Source organism: Lontra canadensis, unplaced genomic scaffold, assembly GCF_010015895.1.
Source record: "Lontra canadensis isolate GAN:19392208 unplaced genomic scaffold, GSC_riverotter_1.0 scaffold80, whole genome shotgun sequence".
Classification (NCBI taxonomy): Eukaryota; Metazoa; Chordata; class Mammalia; order Carnivora; family Mustelidae; genus Lontra; species Lontra canadensis.
The window spans coordinates 9,407,616-9,421,064 of record NW_022631074.1 but is presented as its reverse complement, the minus strand read 5'-3'; the positions used below and the strand labels follow the sequence as shown (position 1 = coordinate 9,421,064).

Genomic DNA, 13,449 nt, shown 5'->3' with positions numbered 1-13,449 from the left:
CCAAATGAGAATTTTACAACTGTCCTAATGAACAAAACCTCAGATTTTGTCCTTAGGCTTTTCCTGCTTGATCCAAGTCACTGATTGTTTTGTTTGTTAAAATAGCATATCTTTTTTCAAGAGTAAGTAGAAATGAATTAGTATTTCTTTTGTGCATCAGGATTTCTTTTACCCAGGAGGAGTTTTGGAATTTAAAATTCTACCCAGGGGCACAAAATTTTGGGTTTCTTCAAAGGCCCACCTTTAACATCCAGGACAAGTTGATCGCTGAGATAGGAGCTGATGGTGCCATTTCTGTTCAGCCTCCACTTTTGTCGGAACTGTCCGTGTTCGGTCCACAGAGCCACTTTAGCCCCGGGGGTGTCCCGGCCTCCAATCACATCGAGGCATGTGTCACTGGCCTAAAGGTTAGGAAGCAGATTGGTGATACTGTTTTAGCTTCAGTCAAGTGTGCCCAACAATGGGTCCCTTTACACGTTCTGATCTAAAAGAGAAGACTATCCAGCATAGTTAGAATTTCACCAACTGCTTAAGTTGTCTTTAGGGCTACAGGAAGGAGATGGTACAGATATAGACCCACGGAAGTTGAGGTGCATCTGGCAACAGATGGTAAATGAAGGTTTGCTGAATTACAATTAAATATTAAGTCTCTGTTAGCATAAATGTATCAGGTGGACCTTGGTTTCTTTTTTTTTTTAAGCAGGCTTTACACCCAATGGGGCTTGAACTCACGACCCTGAGTTCAAGACCTGAGCTGAAATCAAGAGTCAGATGCTTAACTGACTGAGCCACGCAGGCATCCCTGAGTGTGGTTTTCTTTTAAAACCATTGGATGATGTGCCAGATAGCCATATAATACTTTGAAGTGCTTTTCATTTGTGTTGATGAGACAAAAGGAGAAAGTCCATTGGTGACATAATAAAACTGGTGTTCTCTTCCCCAGAACATCAGATGTAATGGAGGCATCATAAAGAAATGTAAACTTTATTTTCTAAGCTTTTTAGTAACTTCTATACTACTACTTCACTAGGTAGTGTGAAACTGAAAGTTTCAAGATGTTTAGAATCAAAAACAGCTGACTTTATCTGGACCACAGAGAGGAATGTGTCACAAGAAAGAGCACAGTGGCCAGTTGGATCCAGTTAGTTGTCACTGGTTTTAAAGCACCATTTAGGCAGAGCCATAGTATGTGATAACCTTAGTTTTTACTTTGAAACAGAAATTGAATTTTCTAGATGAATTTTCTAACATTCTCAGTTAAAAGCTTTAGTAATATGGCAGGTTTTTTTTAATTTAATTTTATTTATTTATTTGACAGAGAGAGATGCAGCCAGAGAGGGAACACAAGCAGGGGGAGTGGGAGAGGGAGAAGCAGGCTTCCCGCCAGAGCAGGGAGCCTGACGTGAGCTTTGATCCCAGGACCCTGGAATCATGAACTGAGCTGAAGGCAGACGCTTAAAGACTGAGCCACCCAGGTACCCTTACATGGCAGTATTGATATAATCATGCAACAGAGTGTTTCTAGGAAGTTGCATTATTTTATAATGCCATTTGATTAGGCAAGATTCTGGCTTCCAAAAAAAAAAAAAAAATCGAAGGCCAAAAGGTGGGGTGCAGAGTCCACGGGGTGTCTGCTTACCTTGGATTTAAAGAGTCCTCGGCAGTAGTGCCAGATCTGAGTTGTCTTCCCGCTGTAGGGAGAAACGCACACGGAGGTGGCCCTTGTGTCAGCAACATTGCCAGTGACTGTCAGATACTCATCCTGGGCCCGGTTCTTTATCCTGATGTACACTGCAGGCTAGGACAGGGGAGAAACAGCCATTTAGAAGGACTTGTGAACCTGGAAATCAGGTTTCATAGAAGGCAAGCTTAGAGGCAAGAAGTAAGGGGGTCTAGCTTACACACTTTCACTCCTCCTCCCTTTAGCCAGTATGTGTGAACTGTTGTTTTTCTATTGATAGGCCTTAGACCACTGAACACGTAGGTTAAGTTGTACAATAATCTCTATTCTACTTTTCTGAAAAATGCCCTTCTGGAAGGGGAAAAGGTAATAGTTTCATCTACTGAATGCCACATGGCAAGGGGTGGTGCAGCGTTTCGGACTTGCTGAGTTTCATTCAGGAACCACTGTGCTGGGGGAGGGAGAGGACCCCGAGCAGGAAGGCAAGGTACAGCCCACCTGCAAGGCTCTCACAACAACCTAGCCAATGCTGCAGTAATCACACATACCATTTGAGCTATGGTTAAGTGCCAAATGCCTTCTCTGGGAGGTCTTGTAAAACCCAGGTGAAGCTGAGGGCCTGAGCAGCTGTGGTAATGTCTCTTTGCCTTTATACTTTGTGGACCTTTACACTAATTTAAGGGAAGAGCCCATGCATGTTTAATCACTATGTAGGTATTCAAAAATTGGGTAACAAAGAACTTTATCCCCTGGGCCTGGAATATATACCCAAAGTTTTCCAATAAAATATTAAATCTAGGACTTGCCTCTAAGGATAACAGTTAATATTTATTGAGAGCTTAGTGTATGTCAAGCAGTGTGCTAAATGCTTTCTGGGCCATTGTATTATCTAAGTTAATAACCAGAAGAACCCTTTAAGAAAGTCCACTTATCATTCCTGGGTTTCAGCACCCCAAAACACACACACACACACACACACACACACACACACACACCCTCCAATTACGATCTGAATTTTACAAAGTTACCACAGATGTGGAGAAGCTGGGTCAGCCTGCACCAAAACCATCCCTCTTAAGCAGGATGCTCTAAATAAAGTTTGCTGAAATATACTAGTTACCCTCAGACACAGGGAATAAGAGACCAAGTCCAAAGGTGGCAGTGTGAATTAAGTCAGATAATGAAAGGACATCACACAGGTTGGAAACTCCCAAGAAACCATTCTTTTGGCCTTAAGCTTCCAGTCTTGATGAATTAAAAGACAGGGTATTCAACATCCCCACCTTGGGTCATATGTTGGCATCCTAGGGGGAACTTTGCTAAATAACAAACTATTTACTAAGGAAGTACTTTCACTCTGAGAAATTGTTAGGGAAATGCAACAATGTAACATGGTAAGCCCACCATATTCTACACTCTAAACCTTAGATCAACAGGAAGCCAGTTGAATTTTGGTGCACTGCTGCTATGTGAATTTTTTCCTTATTTCTATGGAAATAGACACTCTGGGACAAATTTTTATCTGGTAATTTAAAGCAGGTAAAAAAAGACCTCTACTAGGCAAAATGTTTTAAATGTTTTTAAAGCACTACTTCCACATTCATAATGCAACAGTAATGTACTTAAATATCTGTGACTGATAGTACGTCTATATAATTCAGTAAGTCTCCCACTGCAATTATTAATTTCTTGAGGCTTCGGTACATCTTTATTAGTTTCCTTACCTTATATGTAGAAGAAAACAGGTGTGACCTTCACAGAGGACAGAGTTCCAATTATGTTAGGACCAAACATCACAGTTTTAATCAATTAACTCAAGTAAAGTACTAATTACCCTTATTACACACTTGTAGTCTGACTCTTCTGTAATTATACTGTAAAATACTGGTTTGCATTATAAGTGCCTTAGTGACTCCCTAATTCCCAAACTCAAAGAGGATCGCATTTTAATTATTACTGATTTCCAAACAAGAATATGAACTACAGCAGTACCAGCAGCCTTACCAAAAAGAAAATGACCCATAGTACCCTTTTAGAAGCGCAGAATTCCTTTGCTGGGTCTTAAAGCTGTGCCCTAAATAAACAAAGGCAAAATAACCTATAAAAATATTATTTTAAAATAAAATGTTAAACCAGAATATGAATCAAATGGTTTCTAAAGCATAATGAAGAACAGCACAATGTTAATGGCCAAAAAAACTTTTACATAAACTTAGAAGCTATTTTTCTAGTTCTCCTTTATCGCAGGACCCTGAACAATCTCAGAGACATCCTTCCCCAGCAAGGAAGCACAAAACAGATAATCATGTCAAAAAATGGGCAGAAGACATGAACAGACACTTCTCCAATGAAGATATACAAATGGCTAACAGACACACAAAAAAATGTTTATCATCACTAGCCATCAGGGAGATTCAAATCAAAACCACATTGTTATACCACTTAGAATGGCCAAAATCAACAAGACAGTAAACAACATGTGTTGGAGAGGATGTGGAGAAAGGGGAACCCTCTTACACTGTTGGTGGGAATGCAAGTTGGTACAGCCACTTTGGAAAACAGTGTGGAGATTCCTTAAGAAATTAAAAACAGAGCTTCCCTATGATCCTGCAATTGCGCTACTGGGTATTTACCCCAAAGATACAGATGTGGTGAAAAGAAGGGCCATCTGTACCCCAGTGTTCATAGCAGCAGTGGCCACAGTCGCCAAACTGTGGAAAGAACCAAGATACCCTTCAACAGACAAATGAATAAAGAAGATACTGTCCATATATACTATGGAGTATTATGCCTCCATCAGAAAGGATGAATACCCAACTTTTGTATCAACATGGATGGGACTGGAAGAGATTATGCTGAGTGAAATAAGTCAAGCAGAGAGAGTCAATTATCATATGGTTTCACTTATTTGTGGAGCATAAGGAATATCACGGAGGACATGGGAAGATGGAGAGGAGAAGGGAGTTGGGAAAATTGGAGGGGGAGACGAACCGTGAGAGACTGTGGACTCTGAGGAACTAACTGAAGGTTTTGGAGGGGAGGGAGAGGGAGGTTGGGTGACCCTGGTGGTGGATATTGTGGAGGGCACACATTGCATGGAGCACTGGGTGTGGTGCATAAACAATGAATTCTGGAACACTGAAAAGAAATTTAAAAAAAAAAAAGGAACCACCTTTCAGAAGTGAGGAAAATCGTCTCAGCATCCAGCTTGGCTTGTAGAGTTCCTAGCAACGTAGGATTAGGCATTACTATATAGCTGATAAAAGCTAAACTGAATTCCCACTTCTGCCTTGCTTTTCCCCAGGGCTTTTCAGTGTGATTACCCCTCATCCCATGTGACAGGAGTGAGGAGTAAGCAATACGTGAGGGTCAGGAAATCCCACACCATAGCCTCTGCCAGAAAAGCCTGCTAAACCTTAGCACCCTCAGAAGAGCATCTCTGATTCTCTCAAGGGACACTATGAATAATGAACTTTCAAAATAAATGTTACCACAGTAATAATATAAGCCAGATGTTGTGTCAGACTATTTGTATACATTTTTCTTATTCAATGTTCAAAGCAATACTGAGAGGTAAGCAGTGTGATCACTGTTCCACTAGAGGAATTGGATTCCTCACACAGACTCACACTGCTTGCAAGTGGCAGAGCTAGAATTTGAACCAACAGAACCAGAGAGGGGTGGGAATGAGCATGGTGCACGTGTGTGTGCATGTGAGAGAGAGAGGAGGGCAGCAAGACCAATTAGGTTAATTTTTTATTGGCTACTATTTATTTAACACTTAATATGTCCAATGTGCACGTCAGAGCCTCAGCACTTACATCCACTCTGCTACCCTCAGCTTGGGGTCTGCAATATATGGTGCCACTCTGCAAATACTGATCTTGTTTTGGAGGAAAGTAGGGTGTGGTTGCTCAACACAAAGTTTAGAAGATAAATCTGGGTTCAAGTCCTGGTTCTGACACTTGGATGTCTTTTGCCTATTTGCTTTTACCTCTCTGACCCTGATTTTCCCATCTGGAAAATGGGAATAACAACTCCCACCTTAAAGGGCTGTTGACATCAAGTGAGAAATGTTTCTAATTAGGCCTCAAATGGCGTATCCACAGACCACTGCACCCAACAGCCAGGCATGGGTTTCTCACCTTCTGTGAAACCTTCCACCACTCCATACATGCTCATACTCCCTTTCTGTAAACCAGGCATTGCCTGTAGCTTTTTGATGGCTATACACTGTTTTGCATTTTATGGTACCATTTTGAGTTGGACTTGTTTTACCCAACGAACACGTAAAAGTTCCAGTAAAGCAGAGATCATGTCTATTCCTTAAATCTTCCACAATTCTTAGCCTCATGTCAAACATCCATTTATACCTTTATTCCTTCATTAAACAGCCCCTGAACTCTTACAATGTGCCAGACACTGTGCCAGATACTAGGAGTAGAACTACAAGCAAAACATGCACAGCCCCTGGCTTCCCGGGCATGTGGTAGAGTAAGAACATGCCCTGTCCAACCACAACTGTGTCGTTACAGACTTCATGCCTCATCTTTGTAGGAAAAGAAAGAACCAGGTCTTTTAGAATCTAATTCAGACTAGGAGAGAGGGTGAAAGAGGCATCCTGGAAGATGGGACACAGAGATGAGTAGAATTAGCCAGGCAAAGAAGGAGGGAAGAAACTTCTAGACAGAGGGCACACCCTGTGTTAAGAACCTGAGCAGGAAAGCAATTTGCACATTGGTGGCTGTGTCACGGCCCCATCTGAGTGAGAAGGAGACCAGTGAGGGAACAGGCTGGAGAAGCAAGGGGGCCATAGCACACAGGCACATTGAGAAGATCAGCTCATATCCCAAAGGATACAGGAAGATTTTGAACAGAAGACCAACAAGCAGTAGGTGTGTTATAAATACCAAGATTTATCCCGAGTTTTACGTAAATAGAGGAAAAAAGTCCTAATACTTAGAAAGTAGAACTAGGGCAGACTCAGAGTTCATTGTTTTCTTTGCTTCCCACAGAGCTTATGCTGCTCATTTTTCCATGAAAAGTCAGTAGGGTCAATAAGACTTTGGACTCAAAGCTAAAATCCAACACTGACCTTAGATACAACTTAACAAACTGGTTAATGTCTCTAAGATTCCTCATCCTAATTGGAGCCCCTGTAACATAAACGTCAAACTAAATGATCAATATTCCAGTTGCTATGGTTCGTGACATTTCTACTAAAAAATCAAGCTATTTTGGGTCTTACGGGATTTTTTTTTTTTTTCTCCTTACCTGCTTCATAGGACGGAGGGAACCAATTGTTTTCCATCCGCTGAATGCTGTCCAGTTGGGGATCTCATTAGGCTCAAGTAAGATTTGTCTTCCTAAGAAATTGGATCCTTCATAAGCTATCCACCTATATGAGAGCAGGAAAAAAATTAGGGTACTTAAAAATAAAACACAAAACCTTGTCAAAAATACCTTCTTTTATATAAGGTTCATTCTTTAAAACTCCTAGGCTTATAGATTTTTAAGGGAAAAGAAGTATAATGGAAAAGCAGGAAGGACTAGGTGAAAGCCCATTGCACTGGGGGCGCAAAAGATCTGCATTCCAACTAGGATTCTGGTTTCTAACCTGCTAAAACAAGGTTCCTTCCCACCAGGTCTAAAATTCTGTGTTTCTTTGATAATACTGTCTTTTTTCATAACTGTTCAACCTTCAAAGACAAACCATAGCGTCTCACTGTTTCCAGTTACACAGCTCTAGTTCCTGCTCCCATGCCTAGCTGCGTCCTCCCCTGCGCTCCAGGGCCCCTCCTGGGGGCTTCAGAGCTCACTCAGACACACCTCCTCCTATAATTTCCCCAAGGCCACCAGGGACAGCTTCATATGACCCACAGAAATCCCTGTCTTGCTTCAAGGCCCAGGAGCTTTTGCAAATCCTCAATACCCCTGGGGCCTTCCACTTGGACCAAGTGAGAGCACACAGAAGCCTGCATGGCCCTGAGATGAGTCTTGAGACCTCTGGGGCATGCAGCCGTGCCCATTCCTTTACTGACTGACACCAGCTGCATTCACCCCACAGCAGCACCCCGAATAGTCATGAGGGAGATGGGAGGGCCAGCAGACCGAAAATGCCATCTCGTCCCTTCCAGAGAAAGTTTGCTGAGCCCTGATGGAGGTGGTTATCAAGCTGAATAGTGAAGGGGAGTAAGCTGGGACTACCAAGAAGATCTAATTCTCAGGACTCCAGGTCACCACAAACAGTGCCTTCGGAACTTATGTGTGGAAGACAGGGTAGCTACCTTGCTTGGTTCAGACAGAGCACCCTGCCCCCACAGTCAAGATCAGGCTTGCCCTGGTTTTTCACAGATGGATGATAGGACAGATGACCTTCCCTCTACCCCTTCTCACCTACACAAATCTAAGCCACCAGACTGGTGCAGAGTCAGGACAGCGTGACCATAGAAATGCTTATCTATCTCCCCAGCTGTGTAGACTTTTTAAATAGGCAGCGAAATTTCAGTTATAAAACCTAGGCAAGACTTTATAAATTGCACCTCTCTCTATAATAATTTCAGCAAATTTCACAACCAAAAGGCATTAAAGCTTGACTGTTATTATAACCACAAATCAGAGATATGCGATAATATGGGGATTAAACAAAACTTGTCACTGAGGGTAGCTGGCTGTGCACTGTCATATTCTAAGCCATCTGTAGCCTAAGAAAATCTTTCGACAGCCTTCCCTATTCCTTACTCTGTGTTCCCATTCTCTTACGGAGAATCCAGAACAGGGAGAGTAGGTGGATAATAAGCTAAGGAGAAGAAATAAAGTCAAGGTTAAAAAGTGCCAGTTTTCTACAAAAGACTGAAATAAGTTGGTAAGAAATTACAACAAGTGAATCAGTAATTATCAGTTCCACGTAGGAGCATAAAGAAAAGTATAAAAATGCTGTGCAAGTCCTGTATCACAGGGATGTAGCTTTCAATTCCAACAGACTTAGTTCAGTGGTAAATAATGTACTGGCATACAGTACGGGGATTATTATGCTTAGAGACAGTGAGTCAATTTACATTTAAGAAACACCAATGTCAAATGCTTTGAAGAAGAAAAATTGCTATACATGTGAATAATTCAAAAGCCATTTATTATAATAGTTGACTTATTTTTCAAATCAATTTATATTCTTGGCTATGTTATCCCCAAATATTTATATGAGCAGAGTTGATTATCACATAATGTAAAAGTCATAAGAAATAAAAACAATCATCTTTACATTAATCTTGGTGAGCTATGTGTTTTCTCTGAGCTGACAAACAGCAGCAGTACAGGAGGAGGGGCGGCTTCCGTGCCCACACTCCAGAAACGCCCTGAGAGGCAGATCCCCCAGGAGGCCTTCCAGCCTTCACCTCAAGGCCTCTCACTGGCAGGCCTTTACCATTTTTGTTCTAAATAAATATGCAAGTTCATACCTAATTTATGTAACCATAATCGTTCATATCTTTTTGTAAAGCAGTCTCCCAAATTGTGTAAGTGCAGGCCCCACACACCCCGGATACACCCTGACAATCTATATGAACAGCAACACTGGTGGGTGGGCCGGGTCCACCAGAATCTTCAGTGTGAAGATAAGTACCTGGAACAAAGAGTTCTAGAGCAAACAAGATGCCAAATCAAAAGACAACAAAACACTAAGAGTCTTACAAATAGTTGTCTTAGGCAGGCAATGGTGTCAACCAAAGAAGTTACTGATTTCATTACATATGTCCTGAAAGGGAAGTGGGCTCAACTGGTTAAGGTCATCTGGTCCACCTACACTAAGAAGCAGGCTCCAAGCACACGGCCGCCCTTCTCCCCTGAAGGGCCCTTCTCTGTGACCTCCGCGTGCCACTACATATTGGACCTGGTCCACAGTCTCATCAGAACAGAATCTACCATTATTACAGTGAGAGAGTAAAGAGTGGCAGTATCTTCAGATCACGTAACAGCAGCAGTGGGGAAATCAAAAGCAACTGTGCAACTCTCTCCTAAGACACTGACCGAACCAGGCCAAGCACCGTCCCATACTTACAGTCCACTTTTTACCCAGACGGACTGGGTGTAGAAGTGCAGGTCCTTGTTCAGAACAGAGTTCACAGCATCTTCTAGATGCAGCTCTCTTCCCTCACAATGTTCCAGAGCAAAAAGGCTAATGGAGGGTTCTTCAAAAACCTAAGAGCACAAAAAAGTGCAAGCATCAACATACATGGTGACCCCATTTCAGTGACCTCCGAGGCAGCCTACCCAGTGTCCTCGAATGCAAACAGTCCACTGGTCTACCCTCTAATGACGTTACAGTCAAAACTGCACTGGTGAGATTAAATCCTATTCATAATTTTTGTTCACTTCTTCAGTAAATTAAAATTAAAGTTCTAGAAGAGCAATCAATCTCATAATGAAAATGGACACTTGGTTCCAATTAAGGTCTGGTTGTGCTGTGATATGGACCTCGTGGCCCTGCCAGTGCTCGCAGCTGGTAACAGAGTAAACATGGGATGGAATGGCACCCAGGTTTCCCCAGAAGGCCACAGTAGCTGTCACTGACAATGCAACACTTGGTGACTCTAGATTCTTAAAAACATTCCTAGGAGGAAGAAAAAGGCATTTTTAATTTACAGGAAAAAAAAAAAAAAAGCCAGAATGCCCAGGGACAGGACTGCTTTTTACATTAGAAGTTAATATTTCTCAACCTCTTGTGTCAAAGAACACAATCAACTTTGCTCTTTTCCATTCATTGGTCTATGCAGGACACCACGCTAGAAGGCTTTTCAGGTATGAGAGGACAAAGCAAGGTGCTGTTCCTTGGGTTCGGGGCATTAATAACTGAGTTAGGAGAACTGCACAGACACTGAAATGGAATCCAGGGTAGAAAAGGATATGCCCTGAGAGTACTCGGAATCTAGAAGACTAGATTCTTTTTAGCAGAAGGGAGCAGGAATCAAGGAAGCTCCATGGATGTGGATGCTGTGGTATGTGAGTTCAGTCTTCAAGGAGGCAGTGGGTTTGGACAGGCCCAGAGAGAATGGAGAGAAGGCACTCTATACAAAGGAAGGGAGACAAATGCACAGAGGAACATGTGAAGGGAAAGGCAAATAGATTCACTTGGCCAGATTGAGTCCGACAGAAAAGTGTGTCAGGTGCCCCCACTGTTTGCTATGGGTATTGAATTGTCTGCTTCTCCTTGCCACTGACAGGCAGAGACAGATTTACTGCCAACAGGGAGTCCCTGAAGGCTCTTGAATGGGGACCTAAGAGTGGGCTGGTACATGAGAAGCAGAGCACTGGTGGCAGGGACTGTGGATGTTCAAAGAACTGTAAATAAACAACTAAGAGCAAAATGAATTACGAAAGCCTTATTCTTTGCTGAAGTGTTTGGAATAACAAAGGATGGGAAATGACTTAAATGTCCATCAAAAGGAGACTGGCTAGATAAGTTATGGTCCATTCAGAGAGATATGGCTGTAAAAAAGAACGAGGAGATCTTTATGAAAAATCTCCAAAACGTTTTCTTTAGAGGCGAATACACAGTGAAGAGCAGTGTGGAAGGAGGTACTTCTTATGCTTCCACTTTGTAGGAAAGAAGGGAAAACTCAGGTACATGTACACACATAATTCGCATGTATATACAAGAACAATTTTCTAAAACAAACAAACAAAAAAACCCCATGAAACTACTCCATGACTACCCGTCAGGAGACTAGGATCTGAGAAGATAAGAAACAAGTGAGAGCTGAAGTTTTGACTACATGCCTTTTGTACTTTTTGATTTTTGAACCATAGAAATATATTCATTCAGAAATTTAAGTTGGTGATTATTAATGTACATTTTGCACGTTTGTTTTGTGTGTGTTTTTCTTTAAATGGACTTCAAGAAATCTATCATACAACAACATGAGTGAAGAATAAAGAATGGAATAAATGGGGGAAAATACTCTAGTCCAAATAAAAAGAGGGCCAGACCTACAAGTATGTTTTGGTGGAGGAGGCTGCTGGAAGGTTAGGACAGGTGAATAAGGGATGCCCAGAATTACTATCACAGTGATAAAATAGATAGAATAAGGCAAACATATGGAAGGAGTAAATACAGAAAAAGATGCGAAAAGATGTGGCTGGGACATGGTGGTGTAATTTATTATATATGAGGAAATCTGGAGGCAAAATGTACCCAGAAGCTAAGAACTTCTATTTAGGACAGAATGTTTTAATGCTGAGGTAGACACAGGATAATCTGAAGAGAAGTATCCACCAAACACTGGACTGTTTGATCTGGAGGTCAGGAAAACAAATCTAATGTAGGCATGGTAAGTATGTATGGCAACTCCCCACAGCTGGGAAACACAAGCCAGAGGGGCAGCGGGGGTGGGGGTGGATATGGAGGATGACAGACCTGTGAGGGGGCGGAGTGTACTAGGAGAGGGGAGCCCAAAGACAAAACACTCCAGAAGACAAGGAGAAAGGGAAGGATGAGGAAGAGTTGCCTACAGGGTCAAATTCTCCCATAGTGAGGAAGAGGGCGGCTGTGACGAGGCTGCTGCAGTCTGGCGATCGATCAGGAGGCATCTGGAAACCTGTAAGAAAATTCTCTGAGTGGCATGGAGGAGAGGAGGGTGGAATCTAGGCTGTAAGAATCGTAGATGGGGTGCACAGGTTATTTTTCAGAGATCTTTGGTGAAGAGAAGGAGGGAAATGGGCTAGTGGCCTAGGCCCATGTTTGCAAGCACAGTGGAAGGTGATGGGGCAGGGGATTGGGGGTGGATAGAAAGAGGCTGACTACTGCAAGAGAAGAGGGATGGTACTATGGAAGAAGTGAGTGGTCCAGCCCACTGTTTCCCATCAGTTCAGAACCTCTGACTGGAATCAGTCCATGAGGGAAAAGAGCACTTTGAAAGGATGAAATACAAAGCAAGATAGAAAAAGAATGCCAAAGAAATGTCCAGGTTTTTAAATAGGTGAGTCATTTTCTCTTTACATTATGTGGCGAAGGTTCCCTGCTGACTAGGGAAGGTCTGAAGTGGTGTCCGACGGAACCATCTGCAGTGAGAGAAAGGTTGCGTATCTGTGCTCTTCCACATGTGGCTACTGATCATGTGAAGTGTGGCTTGTGTGTGTGGCCATGGGACTTAAATTGTTTACTTTATTGAACTAAATATTAAATATAAATATTACAGATATAAATATTAAATAACCACATGTGGCTCCTGCTGTGGTAATGGACAATACAGATTTAGGAATTAGAGGATACTAGAAAAGAATGTACCAGTCACTGTGTGAAGTGAGACAATAAGGCAGGCATAAATGGGCTGCCCAGAAGCATTGATTTTCCTTCAGTAAACACCATAGACTAGGTCAGGAATAGAAATTCATCTCTAGTCACTGAAAGACCACAAGCAAGATTCGGCACCTCCTCTGCTACCTATAAAATCAAAATTGGAAGCATCCCAAGAGCTTATAGAGGAAATATCCTTATAGGAGTCCAGAACAGCAGGTTAGAAATGTAGAAATGTAGCCAACATCAGACTCTAAATTACCCACTAGAACTGGTAACTGAAGGTGGACAACCAAAATTCACACATAAGCTCCTGACTTTATTGTTGGGACTTTCCCCAACATCCTCACCCTTAAATTTACTAACTAATTAGATAGATAGATAGATAGATAGATAGATAGATAAATAAATACATGCATTTTGGCTTACCACTTTACACATTTGGTTGAGTTATTAATTAGTAAGGAAGGGCAGACAG

The 13,449-nt window shown here is 42.1% G+C and overlaps 1 protein-coding gene across 1 annotated transcript in view; it reads right to left on the bottom strand.

The window, feature by feature from the left end:
* CRYBG3 (crystallin beta-gamma domain containing 3) overlaps positions 1–13,449 on the bottom strand; it is a 109,607-nt gene that overhangs the window by 2,188 nt on the left and 93,970 nt on the right. Inside the window, exons 18-21 of the mRNA XM_032882249.1 lie at positions 9,738–9,877; positions 6,956–7,079; positions 1,640–1,798; positions 242–401 (exon numbers count right to left, since the gene is read on the bottom strand). Of these exons, the coding sequence (XP_032738140.1) occupies positions 242–401; positions 1,640–1,798; positions 6,956–7,079; positions 9,738–9,877 (583 nt within the window). The remainder of the gene's footprint in view (positions 1–241; positions 402–1,639; positions 1,799–6,955; positions 7,080–9,737; positions 9,878–13,449) is intronic.